General features: G+C 50.5%; 2 protein-coding genes across 5 annotated transcripts in view; one reads left to right on the top strand and one right to left on the bottom strand.

Moving 5' to 3' along the window:
- The window catches only part of C3H1orf226 (chromosome 3 C1orf226 homolog), a 289,207-nt gene that overhangs the window by 8,597 nt on the left and 257,560 nt on the right, over window positions 1-23,050 (bottom strand). For all 4 annotated transcript variants that reach the window (XM_045547211.1, XM_045547213.1, XM_045547214.1 and 1 more), the window contains 4 exons: window positions 20,887-21,053; window positions 19,189-19,368; window positions 11,159-11,324; window positions 9,566-9,718 (listed from right to left, as the gene is read on the bottom strand). In XM_045547211.1, the coding sequence (XP_045403167.1) occupies window positions 9,566-9,718; window positions 11,159-11,324; window positions 19,189-19,368; window positions 20,887-21,053 (666 nt within the window). The remainder of the gene's footprint in view (window positions 1-9,565; window positions 9,719-11,158; window positions 11,325-19,188; window positions 19,369-20,886; window positions 21,054-23,050) is intronic.
- SPATA46 (spermatogenesis associated 46) lies at window positions 696-3,375 on the top strand. The gene is made up of 3 exons (XM_045547217.1): window positions 696-841; window positions 2,036-2,149; window positions 2,826-3,375. Exons 1-3 carry the CDS (start codon window positions 718-720, stop codon window positions 3,350-3,352), a joined length of 765 nt encoding a protein of 254 aa, XP_045403173.1. The 5' UTR covers window positions 696-717; the 3' UTR covers window positions 3,353-3,375.

The following is a 23,050-nucleotide window of genomic DNA, read 5'->3' as shown; positions in this document are numbered from 1 at the left end:
TGAAAAAAGCACCAGCCACTCAAAAGAATATCTGGTCCCCATTCTTAGGAAATTCATACTGAAGTATTTAGCTATAAAAGGATGTAATATTGTAACTTACCTTCAAATAGTTCAGAGAAAAATTAAGTACACACACACATATACAGGGTGGGAGGAAGGGAAGGAAGGAGAAAAGGAATTGATAAAGCAATGGGGTAAAAGATTAATCAGAAAACCTGGATACAGGTATATGGATGTTCTTTATATTGATTTGATTTTTGTAACTTTCAGACATTTGAAATTATTTCCAAAGAAAATGTAAAAAGAGTAAAAACAGAAACTAAAATAAAATGACAAAAATATTCCATAGCAGAGGTAGGCAAGTAAAGAAGGAAAGTGGTCAGAGAAGACAGAGGTTTCCAGAACTGGGGGGAAAGGCACGGCGCCGTGTCAACACCAAAAAACAAAAAGAGGACAAACAGATGGTGTCACTATCATCTCTCTGCTAAGCTGTTCCTTCCCTCTGGGTATTCTGAGTCGGGGCAGGCCACTGAGGATTGACAGGGCAAAGAAAATCTTTACAATTTTTAATCTTGCTTGCAACTGACTCCATCAGTCTTTCCGAGGGGTAACCTAGCTGGCGAGTGGAATCATGTGACCTTGTGATGTCAACTGCACTCAGAATGTTTATCGTCTGGACAACCCAGCCAGCCACCTGGCAGCAGGTGTGTGATCTCCATGCCCTGCAGTGGTCAGAAGATGGAGAACTTCTCACTCCTCAGCATCTCTGGACCTCGAATCTCCTCCTCTTCCCTGAGCACTTTTCCTGACATTATGTCCTCACGTGCCACCAGCTTGCCAGGTAAACTCTGATGCCACTAGGGCCACAAAGATACAGTTTTTTAAAAAAATCTTTTAATTTGAGTATTCTACCAGATCAGGTTCCAGGACCACAATTTCGGGAGAAAGTCAAATTACACATGGGGAGAAAATAAATTTTCAAAATGCTGCATTCATGGTAAATAATTCCTGCTGTTTGTTAGTTCTGGCAAAAGAAGAATGGGGGAACATGTGCTGTCAAGTTTTTTCTCCCTAGAGTCTGCATGAAATCTCAAGGCGGTGGTCTTTCTACATAAAGAGCAGGTATTAGTTTTAGCTCTGTTTTGACAAGCTGGAGAAGAATTAGACTTAGCAAACCATCAGGAGGAGTCTCAGCATGAGGGTAACTGACAAGCACGTCACAGAATAAAGGTGGACACTCTGAGGACTTGCTATTCTAAGTATCATCCTCAGACCTGCAACACCAGTGTCACCCGGGAGCTTGTTAAAAATGTAGACTCTCAGGCCCCCACTCTAGACCCACTGAATCAGAATCTGTATTTCTAGCAACATCCCCGGGGGATCCATATGCACATTAAAATTTTAGAAGTACTGTTCTCTGGAGTAATTCTCCTAAACACCCACTCGCCTATACCCATGACATTTATAAATCTGTGCCCCAAATGGAGCACAGCTCTTACTCTGGGATTTGAGGCAGGTTAGCTTTGTATCCCAGTGTTAGCAGCTACTCCAGTGTGGGCCATGCAGCAAGGGCCCGTATGAACCCTCTCTGACGGTGGGTGGGAGATGTTTTCAACTGGAGGCTCAGGCTTCTCATGCTCAAAGGGGCCATGCAGCATTGCTGTGCAGCCCGTGACCCCAGCTCCCTCTCTGCACCCTGGGGCCAGAGCACCCAGAGGCCTGCAAGGCAGAATGAAGTCATTTATGTGACAAGATGCAGGAAGGCAGGATGAGGGGCAGGCCAGGCAGAGAGGTGTCATCTGGACTGTGTCTTAAATCCCCCTTTCCAGGGGATCTTTCATAGGCCTGAAGGACACCACCCCATTTGGAATTCCCTAGGGTGTCTGCCTAGCTGGGTTCAAGAGGTCATTGCTTTGCTTCAGCTTTGAGATGCCTCGAAGTGCAGAGGTGGAGCCTCTTGGTATGTCATGGGGAGTCCCAAGAAGAGGACTCCCAACCTTGCTCAGCTTACCAGAGTGTTTCTTCTGTGACCCAGACATTGCAAAGACAGCGTTACCCACGGAAACATCCAGCCCAGCTCAGGCCCTGCCACCCCAGTACCAAAGCAGCGCTCTCCGGCATGGGGTGCACAACACAGTGCTCTCACCAGGTGAGGCCTTCTCCAAAACTCTGGGTGGGGATGCGTGAGAAGCTGAGGATGGACAGGGGCTGCTCCCCTAAGGGCAGGGTGTCCACAGGCTGGATCAGCACATGCTGCCGTTCACCTGCACCTCCCATCTGGGCCTTCCTCCTTCAGTAGAGACCTGCAGGCCTCTTGCCTCTCCCGTCTTGTCCTGTTCTCAAGCTGGTATACAAGAGCAATTGCTGTCTGAGGGGCTGTAAAGGGATCAGGATGGGCACTGAGGCTGAAATAATGGTCATAACCATTGGTGGTGGAAAAGGGACTGGAGGAGGTGGTCTGGCTGTCCACTGGGCCACCTGTCTGTGTCTATCCTCAGAGGAGCCAGAGGACAAGGTGTCTCCAGGGAGGCAAGGACCTGACAAATATCAAGGCTTAATGACAGAAAGGGGCCTCTTCTGCCCAGAGATCCGATGGCCATTTGTACCAATAGAAAATGAAAGCAGCAGGAATGAATGCCCTCATGGCTTGTCCCAGCCCCTCTTCCACGGCTCTCAGAACCGCAGTCATGGTGGGGTGGAGGGAACCGAGGCCGCACCCAGTGCTTGCCTCCTTGCCCTTCTCCGTCTGTCCGCCGCTTCCAGCCAGCTCAAGTCCACTGATCCCTGCCACGGCCAGAGGCTCAGACCCACCCTTTCCTTTGCAGACTGCACCCTGGGGGACACCCAGAGCGGGGAGCAGCTGAGGCGGAACTGCATCATCTACCGGCCCTGGTTCTCCCCCTACAGCTACTTCGTGTGCGCAGACAGACAGAGCCACCTGGAGACCTACAGCTTCCCAGAGGTGCAGCGGGACGAGGGCAGGGGGGACAACTGCCTTCCCGAGGACATGGCTGAGAGCATCTGCTCGTCCTCTTCCTCCCCAGAGAACACTTGCTCCCGAGAAGCCACCAAGAAATCTCAGCACGGCCTGGACTCCACAGACCACATCACATCCCAGGACATCATAACGGCCTCCAAGTGGCACCAGACACCGCAGAACAGCTACAAGTGCGCAGCCTGCTGCCGCATGTACCCAACCCTGCACTCCCTCAAGAGCCACATCAAGGGGGGCTTCAAGGAGGGCTTCAGCTGCAAGGTGTACTACCGCAAGCTCAAAACCCTCTGGGGCAGGGAGCAGAAGGCCTGGCCCGGGGACAGGCACTCCTCAGGCAGCTGCCAGGCCTTCAAATAGTCTTGCCGCACGCCTCAGGTAAACAGGGAGAGAAGCCTACTTATGTCTCTAGAGAGATGCCAATAAATCAAAGTTAGTCACAGCCTCCTGTCCAGTCTGAGGTCACCCTGCACCACCTGCTGTCCTTGCCAGTACCCGGCCCCCATCCCCTTCAGCTAAATGTTGCCTAGGAACACCAGGCCCAATTCCCGGTCCCCTCCTCTCTTTTGAAAATAAAGACAATACCTGAAGAGGGAATATAATTGAAGACAGCGGTCCTCAAAGTGAGCTGCCCACACCAGCAGTATCAGCGTCCCCTGGGAATTTGTCAGTAATGAAATTCTCAGGCCCTGCTCAGACCTACTGAATCAGAAACTATGGGGGTGGGGGCTTGGCAACCCGTGTTCTAAGCCCCCTCCAGGTGATTCTGATGCAGCTCAAATGTGAGAACCACTGCTCTAGGGTCCTGGGCTTCTGGTTGGTTCCCATGTGATCGGTGGTCCATACTGGGGAGAAGAGATTGGATGCCCTGTCCTGTTTGCATAGAGAAGAAATCTCTGCAGTTCTTAGATGTTAGATCTGCAGGGACGTTACGCCCTGAGCATAAGGCAGGGAAGAGGCAAATAGGGCCAAGCCCATCCCCATCACATGCACCACTATCCTACACTTAGAACCGGCATCTGTGGCTGGAGCAGAACAGAATCACTTTTGACCCAGGGGACATCTTTACATGGCTGCTTTGAGCCATGTCAGAACGGGCAGGTAAACATGTGAACCCCTGCTTCCTGTTACCAAAGAAGGTGCCCAGCAGACAGCCCTGACCCTTACTCATTTCTGAGTGAATTTTACTTTCTGACTCAGGTGAGCATCAGGGATGCAGTGAGAACATCTGTTTTTCCCATTATGTGTTTTTTTAAAAAAAGGAGAACTGAACACTTGCTGGTCATACTGTTAGGCCTTATTTACCCTCTTGCTCCATCTCCCTGGTGACTCCCTGATGGCCCTTCCACTGCAGTGGGCCTTGCCTTTCAGGGACCCTGTCACCCACACTCCCTTAGCCTTTGCCCCACAGCTTGGCCAGTAGGCCGGGTGGAGGGTCTTAGAAACTCTTCCTGGAGCCTCACCCTCTGCTTACCACTGTGCTGCTAAAATCTCAGCAGAGAGAGAGGGAAGATGGGCTCGAATCCCCGTCACATCACATGCGAAGGCCACGCCAGGCCATGCCCTGCCACCCAGCCAGACTCCCAGAGGCCACCTGACCGACAGGCTCCAGCAGGAGCAGGGGCTGGGATTTGGGGGTCATGACCTGTCCACTCCAGGTGAGGCGGTGTCTGGGCATTGTTCCCAGGACCTCGTGCCCAGAGGGAGCAGAGGAGTGACTCCGGGCAAGTCCTCTTAGTCCTCACTCTGAGTTACTGCTTCTCTGGAGAAGCCACCTTTGCCCTGAAGCCTCCTCCTTATACATGTGGCTGTGCACATATGCCCCCCGGATGGGGCTCCTGAGCCAGAAAGGGGGGCATATATGGGGTGGCTGGGGGGCAAGGGACCACTCATGGTCTCACTACCGTCTGGGACAACCAGGAAAGGAACTGGCTCCTGGTCTGGTCTCTCGCCCTCCACCAACCCCACGCCCCCTCCTCTAGGGCATCTGTATCCCAGGCACGGAGCACATCAAGAGGGGAAGAAATGAGGCCAAGACCAAGCCCATCACCACAGCATGTGCCCAGGGTGCCAGGCAGGTGTTCATGGGTAGTGTCCTCTCCCTAAAGACAAGGTGCTTCCACATGTCCCATTTAATGCAGGACCATTATAACACCCTGGATCTTCTCAGTGCAGAGCTGAGTAAAGTTTCAGCACAGCAGGAGAAAGAACCCAGCAAACAATTGTACTGGCCAGCACAGGAGCAGGTGGGAGGAAGCCAACTAAATGGTGCACTGAGCTGTACCCTGGGTCACTGCCAGGCACTCTCTGCTAGGTGCTTTTAAAATGCAATTTCATTCACTCTCTTAATAGCTTCATGTGGCATGCACTGTCCCCATTTTACAGGTGAGAATATAAAGCTCAGTTCAGTTCACTCAGCCAGGAAAGAACAGAGGCACGTGAACCTGGCATACAGAACCTTCCATCTTTCCTTCTGGCCTGGACCTGACAAAACATCAGGCCTAACAACCCCTCTTCCCTCAAAATGGCTCAAAGTTCCAGCCGAAAGGATCTGGCTTCTGCGCAGTCTGTCCTGTAAGATCCTGCAGCTCATTTCTCTAATCCTCCCTCCTTTGCCAGCTTCCTCCTCCCTTTCATCTCTGCTCGTTGCAGGGGAGCCCACACTCCTGTGAGTCAGGCTCCTCTGCTGCGCGCTGTGCTGCAGTGACACCATAATCCTTCCAGGTAGGGAAGGGGAGGAGCCTGTCTTGCCCCCCAGGTAGGGACATTTCTGGAATGGGCCCATTCACATCCCTACCAACTACGTGTTTTAGACATTTATTTACGGAGTCAGTGAAATTGTGTAATCTTGATCAGCCTAGTTAGACTGGAAAACAGCTACGATGTAGCACTTTTTCAAGCATGCAAAACTTGCTACTGCCCACATAGTCTAATGATTTGGAGTTTGAAAAAATCTGGGGTCTGGAGAGTCTGCAACATGAGTATAGAACCCGAGTTTCCCAACGATAGCACTCCTAATATTTGGGGCTAGATAATTCTCTGTTGTAGGGGGGCTGTCCTGTGTACCACAGGCTATTTAGTAATATCCCTGATTTCTAACCACCACGCCAGTAACATTTTGGCAACCAAAAATGTCTCCAGACATTGTCAAATATCCCCTGGGGCAGCAAAATCATCCCTGGTTGAGAATCACTGATAATAATCACTGATAATAATCTGATCCTGCAAGGTGGTCTATGCAAACTACACATGGAGCCGCTACCACTTTCCTTCAGAGAACCTGTGAATTCTGTCCAAACCCCACACCCTATGGAACCATGTCACAGAATAGATGCTGCTCCCTGGCTGGGGAAGAAGGGAGGAAGTGAGGGGGAGAGAAGGATCAGGTGGAACAGAGGAAGCAAGAAAAGACAATGAAAAAGCTTGTAGAAATAAGAAAGGTTTATTTAGCAAAAGCCACTAGACTAGTGACAACATCCAGAGAGTAAGTGCACTTACATTAACAGAATCTTTTCCCAGAGATTGGACCCAACAGAGTTAATGACATAACAGTTTTAGGAAGTAGAGGGCTGGGGGTAGGGGAAGGAGGAAGCAGTCAAGCAAAGAGGAAATTAAAGGAATACAACTCCTAAACAAGGTCAGTGGAGAGCAATGAGGCTAGGCAGAGGTTTCACAGATAGCATTGATATAAGCAGGAATATAAGGAATATAATTTTCAATCCCAATATACAGTCCATCGTGTGTAGAGAAACTGTTCCCTGGCTCTGTAACCTCGAGAGCCTCCTGTGTCCAAGAGTCTGCTGGCACCTGGGGCAAGCTGGAGCAGGTTGGGACAGGCACCAGTAAGGTAGGGGCCCCAGGTGTCCACTTGTCCTCCATGTAGGGCAGAGTAGAAGGATGAAAAAGAGGCAGGTGGAGTTGAGTTAGCAGAGCAAGAAGCAAGGAGGGAGGAGGACAGGGTGCCATCGCTGGGAAATCAAGTCTGCAACATTCCCCTTCCTGCCCAGTTGTTGCTGACGGAAGGTTGGTGGCTGGTAACCCTTCAAGGATCCTAGATCTGTCCTTTGTTTCCCATCTCCACACACCAAGTGTGCGCTGGTTTGGGTCACAGGGGAGAGGATGCCAGCACACAAACCAGCGCTCCAGAAAGGGCCTGAACTGGGGAAAGGTTGGGGTCGAGGCAGGTGGAAACCACCAGGGAACACCCAAAGGACACGAGTCTTAAATGGGCCCAAGGTCAGTGACACAGATAACTAGTTTCTCTAATTCTTTAATCTCTCCATTTCCTCTCTTCCTTCTCTGCTCAAGCTTCTCCAAGACCATTTTAGAAACTACTTTCCCCACTCACCCCCCAGCCACATCCCACACAAGCGTTCTCCATCCACATCCCACACACCTAATCCGTCAGCCTCTGGCATCATCCTTAGCACCCACTGGCCTTGAGAAAACAGACCTTTCCCTCCTCTGGACATTCAAAATCCTAATCCTCTAAGAGATCTAAGACTCAAGGAAGCTTGGGTTAGATTTTGCAAGCTGCGTAGGCTCAGCCAAACTGGATTCCTGACAGCTGCTCTGTCACTTTCATGGACCTCACTTTCCTGGTTCTTCCTTCCCTGTGTAGCTGGACCTACTTCCAATGGCCAATCACAACACAGAACAAAACAAACAGAACCATGCCTCCCCAACTAAATGCATGTTAGGAAAAGAACACAAACCCATCGTTGATTCAAACACCCTGGAGATCCCCATTCTCTTCTTTCTGGTCACAAACCCACATACGTGTATACACCTTCCCTCACAGGTGTATATACACACACGCACACATGCACACAACCCCGTCCTATTTCCACTGACACCCTGATGCACCAAGGAGGGCTAATGTAAAGCTGTATTTATTTCCTTCCATTTGGACTTTCTGGTCTACAAGAGATCCAACTGTGGCTATAAGAAAAGCATTGCACTTTTATTTCTATAAATTCTAAAGCAAAGCTAAGGCTGACGAACTCCATTTTGGGGCAATCATATCCTTCCCAACTGACCCTCTAATAATACTGCAGTCTGGGTCTATAGCTTGTTGTCCAGGACTAGCATGTCTCAAGCTCTCTCTTCAGGCATTTGAAAATCTATTAACAGCCACCTACGGCCCTATTGGGGCAAAAGGAGCTTTTCCTCACCACCCCAGTCAGCCTGTTGGCAAGTGGTGATCCCTAGGCCAGGCCTGGATTGTAAAAGACGAGAGAATTGCACATGGCACTTTGTACAGGTGTGTTTGAGGCACGTACCCACAGAGATGGGCCAAGAGTGACGTGGCTGTGGTCCCTGACCTAAGTGGCAGTGATTCTGAAGAGTGGACAAAAGCAGTCTCAGCTATCAGCCTGCGTCCATTTCTGTCTGTCTCTCTTTTTTCTTTTTTGCAGTAAAAACTGACCACTTCTGCCCAATAGAGGGGACAGGTTGAGAGGTAAGGGTGGGGCCTCCGGGTCTCAGAGGCTTTCGTAGAGGCAAAGTGATACAAAAGCTTCAGCTGGCACGGCCCCAGAGGCAGGACTCGAGGAGGGAGGGGCACTTGCCAGCCTCCATTGAGGTGGGCTGGGCTGCAGGCAGGGGGCACAGGGTTTCACAACTGAAGAATCAGACCTAAGTGACTTAGGGCGGAAAACAGGCTCTTCTCCCTCCGTACTCTCACAGCCAGGGCCTCAACCACGGTCAGGCCCCCAGGCCCCCAGGCTCCCTCCGAAGCAACACCCAACACCCAGCTAGAGCAAATGTTTGGATTCAATTCTTCTAAAAGCTTATCCACCGTGACACATCCCAATTCCATGCTCACACTATAAAAAGCAGCCTGGCTTTTGCAGCACAGAGCACTTAACCTCTGCAATCTCAGCAAGGGCCTGGAGAAGGACTTTCTCCCACAAAGGTCAGAGTAGGGCCGGGCAACTCGTAGCTTCCTGATATCCAGAAACAAAGTACCTGAGAAGGTACCAATGACTTCCCTTCATGGTGGGGACCACGGAGGTGGGGAGTGCCAGGGGGTACAGGGAGTCACGCATAGCAGAGGGCCCTGATGATGCAGTGGGAGGAGCGGGTCCCCCAGCAACCTAGGGTCCTGAAAGGGGCCCCACCACCGTCTAGTCACAAGTAGGAAAGGAGCTGATTCACCTCTGGGGAGCCAATGTCTTCCCCACTTTACTCTCCCAAGCGAGACCCTACTCCTTTCCTGGAACCTCACGCTCCAGGCCTGGGCATCCTCCTCAGCAGTGCGCGCCCCTCAGTACCACACCGCCTCCTGCCGGCTCCTGGCCCGCGGCCCCTACACGGCGATCTCATCGTCCAGGCCGTCGCCCAGCTCCTGCCTCTGCAGGACGTTCAGCAGGCGCGGCAGCTCTTCCTGGGACCACGAGTCGCGCTCCTCGCTCTCGTCCGTGTTGGACTCGTACTCCGAGGCGATGCCCGACTCCCGGAACTTGATGAGCTCCAGGCTGCCCAGGAGCGGCCCGCCCTGCGCCGGGGGCGGGGTGTCCTCGGGCGGCAGGAAGCGGAAGCACTCCAGCTTCACCAAGCAGTCGCGCCTACCTAAGGGGCTGCCCGCTGGGTGGGCAAAGTCAGCCAAGCCCGCGCCCGGTGGCGGCGAGTGCAGGTCCTCTGGCTTAGGGGTCGTGGGGTCACAGAGCACGGGCAGGGCTCCTGAGCGGAAGGTGATCTCCAGCAAGCTGTCCTGGGAGCCCACTGGATGGGGAGACAAGAGGGAGAGGAGGGGCGCTGTTAGGCAAGGGTGCTGATAGGGGAAGCCCGCCCTGACAGCCCCTGCTCCTGCAAGAGTGCCGCCCAGACCAGCTCAGCAGCACCTCTCAGGGGGTTCACATCTCTTAATACTTCCTCTTCCTCCCGCTCCCGCTAGCCCCCTGGATGGAGGGAAGGTGCTTTGGGAACGTGGTAAAGGCTGGGCAATGAGAACCACCTGATGTGGTGGGGAGACCACTGAATGCCTTGAATGGGGTGTGTGGCAGGAAAGTTAACCAACTGAGAGAACCATGTTAAAAGCATGTGGTTATTCTTAGTACAATCTTGTAAATCAGCCTTAATTAGGAGACAGCAGGGTCTCAACAAAAATCTGGAAAATCCAGAGAGGCTTACAGAGCAGTGAAGTGCAGTGGTTCCCAATCCAAACCCTTGAGCCACTTAAAAAATAGACTCCCAGCCCTGGCCCAGTCCTAGCGATGCAAAATCTGTGTGGGTTGGACCCAGTAACATGCATTTTTTTTTTTTTTAAAGCTCATGGGATTTGGGGAAACCACTGGTTTAGTCAGAAAAAATTAGTTTTGCAATTAGGTCTAAGTTTGAATCTTAATTCAACCCCTTGCTAGGTCTGTAACCATGAGCTAGTTACTTAACTTCTCTGAGTCTGTTTCTTCGTCTGTTAAACTGGCATAACAACATCTACTGCCATAGAGATTAAATGAGCTCACCTGTCAGTTTCTGGCACAATAGGTGATCAATGGATATTTGTTGGTCCACAGCTAACACACAATCTAAGCATGTATATAACCTACAGGTAAGCTAAAGACGAAGGCATGGAGATAGGCTGCCTTCTACTGCTTCCCAGTGCCGTGTGGAGGTGGCCGGGTGCAGAGGCAGCATCTCAGACCACGAACTAGGTCACCTCTGTCACTGCCCAGCACAGTTGTCTCATCAGTTACTCCACTGCCTTACCCATTAAACATGCTGCTACCAGTTTTTTCTATGCCATAGAGTTGTGAAATATACGGTGCAGAGAGAATAGTAAATAAATAGTTTGATGTCTCCCCCAGAGAACATGAAACCTAATTGGTGCTCAGTTGTACGTTGTATTGGAAGAGCCTACTGAGAAAGAAACTGGCTGCCTTAGGATGTAGATACCAGAGCCCCCATCCAGTAGAGACTGGAGGAGCATGTGACATTGAAGCCCCAGCCCAGGAACTGGATTAGACAGCAGCCAAGATCTCCTCCAGCCCTGCAATTCCATAACTCATGCAGTACTTGAAGAGGACAAATATGCAGGCCTTTGTTTTCTGTTGGAATACAGGGGCAGGTCAAGGTTCCAAAAAAGCATCACCAAAAGCTTTAAGAAAAACATGTTTTCCAGAGCCTTCTCAGAGGCAGGTGAGGCTGGGCAGGGCACTGGCTTACTGGCATTCTGTCCCGACAGCTTCAGCTCCAGCTCCTGCACCTGCTTGACCAGCAGCGAGATGTGCTGGAGCATGTCCTTGTTCTGCAGCAGAAGCTGGTGCACGCGAGCCTGGGCCTCCAGCCGTGCTGCAGCCTCAGCGGCCAACTGGTCCTTCAGCAAGTGAACCTGCAGAGAGGAGGCAGCGGCAGAGAAGACAGGAGACAGGACGTGAATGCGCGTGAGAGCTGCTGGTGGACGACGGGGCCGGAGATGCCCGCCACGTTCAGTTAAAGATGAAGAAGCCCTTCACAGACAGAATGGGCATCTGGGCTTATATCTCTGGAGGAAGAGGAACCAAAAGAAGTTTTCACTGGCCCCATGAATCTGTGTGTCCCAAGGGAGGGCCAGCATGCGTCACTCAGCTACCACTCTGGGCTTCACAGCAAGGGCCAGAGGTAGGAAAGAGCCATCTACCCCCTGCCTGCCCTCACAGCACTCCATCCTGGCTCTGAGAACTCCTTCAACATCTAATACAGCATTGCCATGTCAAGGGAGGGGCTCTTTTATCATCCTGCCTTTTAAAAAACAAAAACTAATATATTGACCCACTGGTTAAGAACAGCATCACAACAAACCTGCATATGATCTTTCCTTCCCGCTCCTTGCACCCAAACATAACAAGAAATAGGAAGCACTACATGGGACTTTTTAAATTAGCGGGGTGGTTGTGATAAAGCCTGTCTTTTAATGTCTGTGGGTGTCAGCTGCTTCCCATGACTGTCTATTCCCTTTCGGTTCCCTTGGCAGGCACCTAGGACCATGATTCGTACGTGGTAGGGATCAAATGTTTGCTGACGGACTTGTAAGAGGGCCTCCTCCAACAAGCCCCGGAGGGCCGAGGTGAACAGTTTGCAGCACCCTCAACTATTCACAGCGTTCTCAGGGAAGAGCAGCCGGCAAGGGCACACTCGACATGCTCAGGGCCCAGTTCTTGGAGAATAATCCTCATGTGGAGATAAAACTCAGTGGGAGGAGATGGGGCAATTACATCAGGACTCTGGCTTGAAGAAACTGAGTCCCAAGGCCAATAACAATGTTCACACGTATGTGATTCTTGTGCCAAGTGGATAAAGGGTTCTTCAGGGAGAGGGACAGCAGGAGGCCCATGAAGAAAGGGAACTAATGAATTTGGTGGCATGGACCAAGGCAGCTTATGGTGAAGAATGTTTTCTTGGACCAAAAGCATGGTGTGGACAACGACACAGAGCCAGGTGACCCAGTGGGAGCGGTGGAATGAGGATGGAGGAGGAAGATGGGAGTTAGAAGCATTAGCTGATTCTCTTGCTCAGAAAACAAATGCTTAAATTTCTGAGGAGGAGTTTGCTCCAAAGAGATTCACATTTTATGGGGGAGTAAAGGACCTTGTCACCTTACAGTCTGGCCAAGTGACCTGTCAGCCCAGTGTCTGCCCCTCCCAGCAACCAGCACTCAGAGAATTATATATACTCTTGGGTGCAGTGGCTCCTTCCGTCTCTGCCCAGATTTGAGGACCTGACCTTGCAATTGGCTCTGCTTTTAACTGTGTGGAGCCACTAATGAGGTTCGCTGCCACTTTCCATTAGTGGCTCCCCAGGGCTGGACCCATCTTTCCTCCAGGGGATGACGTGTAAGGAATCTAAAGTAAGTCTGTCCTCCCTAAAGCGCTGCTAAGGACAGAACTGATATTTTAGTCAAGAAGTCAGCTTCATTTGCTGCCTCATATTAACTGCGAAAAGATCTGGAGATGGGAGAGATCAGGTGTGATGCAGTGAACTTGTGTTTGTTCTTCATCCCTGTTTCCTGGCATACAGCTCCCAAAACCCTTGGAATTTCCAGAGTGATAAGAGTGTCTTTTGTATAGCTTATGAGATGTCTCGTGGCTGGGGAACTGTAGGTAGCTTCAGGAGCTGGTCACAGGAGAGACCAAGCATGATTAGAGTCTTGGGACTTTTCAGATCTACCCCCAACCTCTGGGGAAGGGAGTGGGGCTGAAGGTTAAATTGATCACCAATAGCCAATGATTTAATCAATCATACCTACATAATGAAGCCTCTATAAAAACTCAAAAGAACTGGGTTTGGGGAGCTTCCAGGTAGCTGAACACATGAGGGTTCTTGGAGGTTGGTGTGTCCAGAGAGGGCATGTGAGCTCCACGCCCCTTCCCACACACCTTGCCCTGTGCATCTCTTCCATCTAGTGTTCATTGGTATCCCCTGTCATATCCTTTATAACAAACCGGTAAATGTAAGTAAAGTGTTTCCCTGAGTTCTGTGAGCTGCTTTAGCAAATTAGTTGAACATGAGGAGGGGTAGTGGGAGCCCCAGTTTATAGCCAATTGGAGAGAAGTGTAGATGACAACCTATTACCTGCTATTGTCATCTGAAGTTTTGTGGGACTAAGTCCTCAAACTATGGGAGCTGACACCATCTCCAGGTAGATAGTGTTAGAATCAAATTGAGCTAAAGGATACCCAGCAGGTGTCAACAGCAGAAGTGCTTGCTTGGTTGGTGTGTGGGGAAAACCCCCAAACCTTTGGTCACAGCAATGTGTTGTGAGTATAGCAGGAAGAAACTGAGTTTGTTTCTTCCTATATCCACTCAACGGGGAATGAAGTGCCAATATTATTTTAATCTGGATGTCAGGTGGTAGGTGGATATTAAGACTTTATCCTCCTTGGAAACTGAGGCACGGAGAAATTTCACCCGGGAGTCCCTGAAATCCATTTGGTTCTGAGGAATATGGCAATTGCTGTGGGAAGCCCACAGATAAGCCCCCAGAGAAGGGTCAGCTTAACCTTCCACCTGCAAGTGCTGTTACTTACTCTAAGAGTATCACTGAAAGCAACCTACTGAGCAAATAAAAGTTGTTATTCTTTTTCTATTTTCCTTGCAACCAAACAGAAATGTCAGACAGAAATGTGGAACAAAGTCTTTCAGTGGATGTAAACAAAGAAAGCAGAGGAGTCTGCAGACCACTAACTGGCATCTCTCGGGGGCTCCCTGCACGCGAGCTGCAGACTCAGGTTCCTGCATCCCAGTCTGAACATCCCAGCAGAAACAGAACAGGCCATTTGCAAGCACCAGCCCAGGAACTGGAAGGCTGTCAGTGATTATTCCCTAGGCAACTGCAGGTAATTCACTCTCTCTGGACCTCAGCTGCTCCACCTGTCAACCGAGAGGGCTGGCTAGAGGCTCAGACAGTTGATGATCCCACATCCAGGTGGACACAGTGGTTAATAACAGGGTCAATTTGTTAATGGCTCACTGAAGAAAATCCTCAGTTCCCCATTGTGAAGTCAGAGAATTAGGATTGAGGACAAAGAGAAGTTCCCTCTTACAGTAGCCAAGGTGTGGGGGGAGTTGGAGGCTTCTTTCGTAGGTGCCCACATTCCAATGGTAGAGTGCCATCAATACCTGAAAGATGACCCTGAATCAAATGCTTCCATCACAAATCCACGGGCACCAAGTGCCAGGAGGAAATGCTCCTCATACCAGATTGAGTAAGTTTACCTCTGCTAGTGCAGAGTTACACCATTCCTGGTGTTTTCAAGCCCTGTGAGTATGGAAGCACTCGCTGCTGCCACTGCCCAAACCAGCACTAATGAACCCTTCTGCTTCTGCAGCCGTCAAAAGTGGCATTGGGCATAAGGCTCAAACCTCATGATGTGGCGAATGCCGCAGAAGAACCCAAACCAGGCCATGCTGAGATAAATAGGCCTGGACACTTCTTTTAACTTTGAGGCAAAGTGTTCTGTATCTAACGTAGGCTGAACCTGAAGCACTGAAATGCAACGGCGGTATTTACAGTCCTGGTCTGGGCAGTCCACAACAGCTCTCTGTGCTCTGTTTCCCTGTTCATACAACAGGAGCAGAGAGCACCACCTCCTCCCCAACAGACAGGATATTTATTTGTATTTTGCATGCTTTTCTTTCAAAGAATTAAACACCTTTTGGGAAAGTAGACCATTTTAATCACTGGAAAGGTACGAGTTAGCTTCCTCTTTCCAGAGCTGCGTCATCTTTGGCAATGACTACTGCAGTCACAGACTAAGTCAGTGAGGTGGCACGCAGTGATGTGGCACTAAGGCCACACGTGGAGTGCCAGTGCTCAGAGGCCCAGCTCTGCACTCTGGCCACAGCACGACATGCATAAGTTCAGCTCTGCACCTTCTAGCTCTATACCGCTCCCCACAACTCTGGCACCCACCCTCAACCTACCCAGCAACACCAGACCATTGACCCACTCACTCTCCAGCCTACTTGCCTGGACTCCAGCTCCTCCATCAGAAGTGGGGGCAGGGCCAGGCTGAAGTTAGGGAGCAGCAGGCACATGGAAATGGCAGTGGAGAGAACCAGAGCAATTTGCCCCCCCCCCCCCCCACGGGACACACAAGCAGAGGCAGGCGGCTGTCTCGGCATGCACACAGCAGGGACTTGGGCAGTGCATACCAGGGTGCTGGGGACTGGGAGAAGCCACAAGGACAGATGCTAAATCTAGGGCCTGGGGTGGGGATGCAGAGTTTTATTTAGCACCATTCCATTAACTGACTACAGCACACACAATCGTGAAGCATAAATAACCAATTCCTTGTTCCCGAACAGGCAGAAGTGGCAGCAGATAGAGAAGGAATCTTTAAATAGCAATACTGAGCTGCATTAACATTTTCCTCACGAGCTAGGCCAGGAATCGGCAAACTGTGACCAGACCTGGCCTACTTGACTGCTGCCAGCCAGCCAGGGCCCAGTGCAAGTGTGGAGCTACACAGGCCCAGCCAGTGGCCATGCAGGTGCCAGCTACATCCCAGCTTGGATTCAAGGCTTGGCTATACTCTCATTCACACCCTTGAACTCTGGTCCATCTATAAGCAGGAAGCTAGTGCAGCCAGGCAAGCCGCATGCTGGGTCAGGAGAGTGGCAGAGGAACCTGGGTATTCACTATTTACACACTAAGGTCTAACCCAGAAATATGTAAGAGTTGGTTGGATACCACTTTTGCCCATGTACCTTTAAGGCCATGGCACGCCCCTTCTAGACCAGCTCTGAACCAATCTAGGGTGACCTGGGAGAGGTCTTGAGGTCCAAATCAGAGCACTGTGAAGGAGACCTAAGCCTGGTCCCCATGGCCACAGAAGAGCCAGACTGGTCTATGAGAGGAAATGGGAGGAGGGGGATATAAATAATGCAACAAGTGGCCCCAAGAGTACACCTGTCTGCAAGAAACTGCCTTAGATTTTTATCCAGGAACCAATAGGAAAATTCGGATGCTCCCAGAGAAAAGGAAAATGTGTTCCCACCTGAAATGCTGAGGCCATACACTTTTACTCATTGGCATTCTGGGGACTGCTGGTAGTTTAAAAAAGAAAGACAGAAACCTTGCAGCTTGGTGGCAATAGAGTCTGACAGAACAAGTAAAAGCTGACATCATGCTGAAAAATGAAATCATCCCCACCCTACTTGTGCAGAGAGACCAAGCATGCTATATGTGGTCTATTTCCAACGTGTGAAAGATGCCAAGGAAAACTATCTATTAACCCAGCTACATCTCTTACATAATTGATTTTACCCAAGGATATGGATACTAATAGAAAGCCCTTGGATTAAACACTACAAAGAGAGTAGAAGAAAGAGGAGTGTGCAGGGCTGAGAAACCTCTGACCGAAGGGCCGTTTAGGACTGACTCCAGTTGCAGGACAGGGGACCAGAAGGCCAGAAGGCCAGCTGAGAGGTACGATACCCCTCCTGTGGGCAGCAAAAGCAAGACGCAAACAGAAAGGAGGTGGTCAGAGATGGACTGATGGGAATGGCAGAGAGAGGTAGAGGAGTATGTTCAAGAAGCTATCAGATGACCTCCAGGTCTTGTCCCACCTAAAGATTTTAGAAGTCTACGACTCTACTCAAAGTCATCTCACCAATGTGGGACACGGATCTCCCACAGTGGCCTTTCAATCATGTCACTGCTTGTACTGAGATGACTTTGAGTCAAGCAGGACACTGTCAACTATATTCAACAGATTGCAAGTGAGTGAGAGGCTGAGGGTACCCAGCCTGAGGAAGTGGCTGGAACCGAGAAAGGCTCAGAAGCAAATCCTGAATACTACACTCTTCCCTTCCCCTAGAGTCACTGTCTTCTAGGAGAGAGGCCATTAAAATAGGGCCAGGGCAGGAATGCCCTGTTGAAACAGATGCTCGATTCTGTACCAGAAAACCACTCTTACGGCTTCATCCGGACTCTGGTAGACTCACAGTAAGTTACAGGTCTTGCTGCTTTGTGCACTGTTTCCTTCCACCACCACAACACGCTCGTTGTGTAGATTATAAACATGCAAAAAGTTTCTCTTTAATGACTTCAAATTCAAATGCCTCTCTGATAATATGAATATGAATCAAGCCCACTCTTAGATAATTAATAATTACTTGGCAATTGATACGCTGAAAGAGAAAAGTCTTAGGCTTGGAAAATGGATTTGTATTCAGCGGGAAACTTTTAGAAATGATGTGATGAGAGAACAGCCCCCGGTGCAGGAGTGCTCAGGCTTTGTGCTTCCTCCAGCCACCACGCCAGGGAGGAGGGATTCTCAGACTGCCACGCCATCACTAACTGCAGGAGAGGAAAGTTTTTTATTTTACAAAGAGAAATGATTTTTTTCCTCCAAATATAAGATGACATTATGACATTCCCTCCTTTCTGTTGCTGTTTTGGAAACACCTGCAAATCCTCCTAGCATTACCACACATTGTTTTGTTTCACCAGAAGGCCCCAATAACTTGAGAGCAGAGTCCCCCTGATTCCACTCTACTGAGACTGTGTCACAGGAAGGTCCTTCCAAGACCCAAGTCACAGCAGATCCCGTATGCCTAGGCTGCTGGACACTTCCTCCAGGTGTACACTCGGAAGGACAGCTCTGCCTGGGGGATTCACCCCACCCAAGAGCCAGGAGAAGAGTAAGCAGAAGATACAACAGGGATCAACAAGTGCTCCCTGGAGAGATCTGCTCCCAGTCATTCTAGAATGCAGAAAACCTACGTTCATCAGTCTGGTCAAGCAGATTCAGAACACCGTTGCACAGAGCTGCCTTTCTGCACCCCCCAGCAACCCTCCCCAACCTGACTGCCCCACCCTCCTAATTATCTTCATCCACCCATCAGGCCTGGCCCTTACCTCAGGATTCACCTTTAAAACGTATGAATGAACATGTCTTCAACATTCCCTGATTGCCCATGGCAGAGATGAAGCTCAGACTTGTAAGTTCCAAGGAAGATGAGGACTACAGTGTCCTCCACAGAAAGCAAATGAGAAGAATCCCTGCTAAAAGCAGCAAGGGAGGTCAGCTCACCCCTCCCCTACAAAGCAGCAGTAGCCCAGCAAGTCTCTGGGGTGCAAACACTACCTTGATCCTGAGATCTAAGCCAATTCTTCTCATTATGGCTCAAATAATACACCTACATTCCTATAAGATAAATCCCATTATAATGAATTCCAAGGCCACTATTGTATCAAATACTGCCTGGAATAAGTAGATCACTAAACAGAGGCTTGGAAATCTGTTATGGACAAGGAAGTTGGGATGCCAGGGTAGTAGTCTTTGCAAGGGTGTTTAGCACAAATTCATATGTTAAGTGGTTTTCAGAGTGCTATCACAAACTCACACCTGTCCTGACTCTGAAGGCATCTTTTCCCACCCAGAACACCAAGGAAAATAAGGCAGGAAGGGAAGGGTGGAATCGTGTGCATCTTTTTCCTTGCTAAGTTCAAGTCATTAACCAACAACATCCAGCCAAGCCAGCCAAGCCCAGCTCAGAGCGGGAGATACATGGGAAACCAAAATGTGCCTTTCCATTTCAACCACGTCCCCCTCCCACCTCCCCCACTCCCCCAGAAGCGATGACCCGGTAGCATGAGCGATTCCTTACGGCTCCCTAGATTTTACACCTGCCCTGAGCCCCTTGCTAGGGAAGGTGCGTCAAGCCCATGAAAGTGGAGCCTGCGAAGTAGGGAGGAGGCTGAGGAGAACCTGGGCCACAGCCACTTGTGTCTGCTGCTGCTGCTGCTGGAGGAGCTGCTGGAGGAGCTGCATCTGGTGGTGAGTGGACAGCGGCATCCCCGTGTCCAAGCCTGGTGGCTTTGAGGATGAAGAGGGCAGCAGCATGCGGGGCGAGGCTGTGAGCATGGGCTCCTGGGGGTGCGGCGGAACCTGAAGGAGAAGAGAAGACAGAACACAGCACGTGGACAGGAGCCTTTTTAGGACCCCCTTCTCTGTTATACACGTAGCATGTACTTGGGAGGACCAAAACGGTAGATGACAACGTGGCGTCTCCAATGGAAATGGGAATGGGGCTTCAGGGTGTAACTGCCTGGGTCAGGACCACCCAGCCAGAAAATCTTATTTGGACACCTCAGTAACTGCTCTGAGGTGATGGGAGACAGACAGCTGATACCACCTTATCCAGTTATACCCTACTGTTGAGTTACTTGAGGTCTAGACTCAGAAGAGTCTATTTCTACAAAACATGGCTACCGACCACCTGCTCTCAGAACATGAAGAGGTGACTCCAACCCTCCAGGGTCTGACAGGCTCATGAGTGGGGTGCTAGAGGAAGGGCGTGTGAGGGGGTTGCCCCAGCCCCACGGCCCCCTCTCCAGTGACCTGGCGGCCTGCGGGAACCACAGCCACCAGGAAGAGAGTTTGGACAGTGATCTGGAGAGATTCTCTATTAGATGGAAGCGGTTTCTGTCCCCTTGCCTCCTGTCTCCCTCTCCTGTGCACACTTTTACCAAGATGGCTGCTGTGATTCACAGAATTCAACAGCAGGGAGAGACGTTCTATTTCTGGCAATTCCACTGCCCATCCTTCGCGCATGCAAGAGGAAGGCCCCCAGTAATAGAGGGCTCTTGCCACTTGCAGAGGACAAATTGGACACCAAGGAGAATGTCAGGCAGACAGAACCGTGTTGCCCACCAAACTACACAGATTCCTCCTCTGATGAACTGGCCTGACAACCTGCATCCGGGATGAGACATACGGACTATGAGGAAACTGAGGTGCCCGGGATGCAGTGAAATGGCTGGGAACCTACGGGTAGAGCCATCGGTTGGTAATTTTCCTTCTGGGTTTGCTTTGTTTCAGAAATTTAGTTTTGTCTTCAGGTTGGAATGTGGTCAAGTTCTTAGTTTTCATCTGGATCACATTAGGAACTCCTAGAGGTCTCAGTCATCTCACCTACAAGATGTTAGGCTGGAGTTCATGATGACTAAGGAGGTCTCTCCATTTCTAACATCCAGTGGCCCAGTTTCCAGACCCCACAGTGCTGTGATGTATCATGGCACACAATCACTAGCTGCAGGCAGAGAGGCCCAGACTGACTCTGTTCCATCAGCTAAGCCACAGGGGACTGTGTGTGAGCATCTAGGCTGCGCCTGGCACAAATGCTGTGCAGGGATGAGATGTCATTAAGGGGAGAGGGTGCCAGGAAGAAAAAGAGGGTCGTGTATTGGTGGGATTGGGGTGGGGGGGAGGGGGAAGGCCCACTAGGAGTGAGCTCTGCAGCATCCTGGCATGCAGCTGCACCTCATGTTGACACAGGGCCAGTGAGGTGTGTTCTGGCAGCACCCCCTGCTGTGGAGCACCTCACTCAAAAGCTGAGCCAGCAGGTGACTGATGACCCGAGGACACACGTGTGCAGGTCACCTGGATGGGCCACCCCCTTCCTACCTTGGAGCCCATCTGGGAGTCTCCTTCCTTCCCTACAGCGTCCAGGTCGGTCACACCTCGGTTGAATTCCAGGACATCATTCCCTGGGAGCGGGACCTCCACCGCATCGATGTCAGTCTCCTCCGCAGTGGCAGTGGAGGCCCTCTCTGCTCCAGTGAGCTGGCGGCCTGCAGGGACAACAGAGGAGTCAGGGACAGGAACAGGGACATCAAGAACAACGTCCTCGGCCGGGCGCTGTGGCTCACGCCTGTAATCCTAGCACTCTGGGAGGCCGAGGCGGGTGGATCACTCAAGGTCAGGAGTTCGAGACCAGCCTGAGCAAGAGTGAGACCCCGTCTCTACTAAAAGTAGAAAGAAATTATCTGGCCAACTAAAATATATATGGAAAAAATTAGCCGGGCATGGTGGCACATGCCTGTAGTCCCAGCTACTCGGGAGGCTGAGGCAGTAGGACTGCTTATGCTGGGGAGTTTGAGGTTGCTGTGAGCTAGGCTGACGCCACGGCACTTACTCTAGCCCGGGCAACAAAGTGACACTCTGTCTCAAAATAAAATAAAATATAAAATACAATACAATACAATACAATACAATACAATACAATACAATACAATACAATAAAATAAAATAATAAAAAAAAAAAGAACAACGTCCTCCTAACACTTTAGCTGTCAGGTATGGCAAGCCTAGGGACACCACTGGCTTCATAACAGTTTCATCCATCTTTTCACTCAAGTACATTAAAGTACATTTCCAGATCAATAAGATGTTTCCATCTTAATATCTTTTTTTTTTTTTTTTTCATTTCAGCTCATCATGGGGGTACATAATAAGTTCAGGTTATATACAATGTCCATGTCCTGCCCATCCCCCTGAGTCAGAGCCTCAAGCGTGTCCATTCACCAGACAGTTCGCCTGGCACTCACCATCTTAATATCTTTTTAAAGTCTAGAAACAAAGGGAACATTTCCTCAAGGCTGGATGTGACAGTTTTGCCAGGTGGGCACGTTTATACTGACAGGGTATGGGGACACTGGAAGAACAGGGTGATGGTTATCCCCACCTCGTCTCAGCTCAGGAACAGAAGCAGCCAGAGGAGAAAGCCCTGAACCGGGAGCCCAGAGAGGAGGAGACCTGCCCTGGCCAGGCCCTAAAGAGCTGTCGGATAAGGAGCCTGTTGCCTCACTCCCTGGGCCCCCGTCTCTCCAACTATAAAACTCAGGCTCAGTTAGGCGGACAGGCAGGGTTCCATGGCTGAGGAATAAAGGCAGGGAGAGGGGAGGCCCCATCTTAACCTGGTGTCAGTCTCTGGCCCTTAGAGCCCGACTTGATCCTCCTGCCAAGAGGAGGCTGCAGGAGGCATTAGGGGGAGGGGGCGCTGCTTTTCCATACCTTCCTCATCTCATTTTTCTGCTTCCCACTTTCCTTCCTCTCCACTGAAGACAATGACCACACCTTTAATCGCATGCACAGCATATGGCTTAACACCAACGTGTGAAGATCCTAGTGTTTCTTATTTTTCTTCCTTCCCGATCCTATTTCTCGGACTCCATAAAAACACGTTATAATTCCTGGGCATTTCACAGGAAATGCTTTCCTTCTTTATGTTTGGGATCAGGTTCATCACTACTGTCTTCAGATAAAATTTCTCATAAGTTTTCAGAGACCAAGTCCCGACTGTAAAAGAGGGCAGGCAGGTGTCAGCAGGAGACAGAAAGTGGGTGCCTTGACCCGAGCTCGCCCAGGCAGCCAGCCTCAGTCCTCTGAGTGCCTGCCTCGTAGAACACATTGTTCTGAGAAGTTTTCCTGGGCAAACCCACACAAGTCAACTAGCCTGGTATTTAAAAAGTAAACAATATGCTTGGTTTTCCCGTTGGCTGCTCAGGAGTTGGGGAGACAGCCTGCTGAGGGCTGCAAAGCTGCTTAACAGAAGGATGGTCCTGGCTATGGCCTGGGGGGCAGCTCCTCCGCCCCCTTGTACACCAGCAGGCAGGGAGCACAGGGAGCAGCTGCCTTTCACCACAGCCCTGCACCCGGAAGCGACTTTCTTGAGGACTGAGGGGGTTAGCCTGAGAGACACAGGGGCTAATGGATAACCTGTGGCTGGTTTTTGGTAGGTGAGTGGTGCTGGGAACTAAGTGTCTGGTTCTTTATATCTGTGCAGGAA

The sequence above is a fragment of the Lemur catta genome, chromosome 3 (assembly GCF_020740605.2).
Source record: "Lemur catta isolate mLemCat1 chromosome 3, mLemCat1.pri, whole genome shotgun sequence".
NCBI lineage: Eukaryota > Metazoa > Chordata > Mammalia > Primates > Lemuridae > Lemur > Lemur catta.
Note: the sequence above shows the minus strand (reverse complement) of the source record. Positions and strands in the feature narration are given on the sequence as shown.

Coding starts and splice junctions, on each gene's coding strand:
- SPATA46 (XM_045547217.1), top strand. CDS start 718: ATGCCCTGCAGTGGTCAGAAGATGGAGAACTTCTCACTCCTCAGCATC. Junction 842..2,035: donor ACGTGCCACCAGCTTGCCAG/GTAAACTCTGAT, acceptor TCTGTGACCCAG/ACATTGCAAAGACAGCGTTA. Junction 2,150..2,825: donor CAACACAGTGCTCTCACCAG/GTGAGGCCTTCT, acceptor TTTCCTTTGCAG/ACTGCACCCTGGGGGACACC.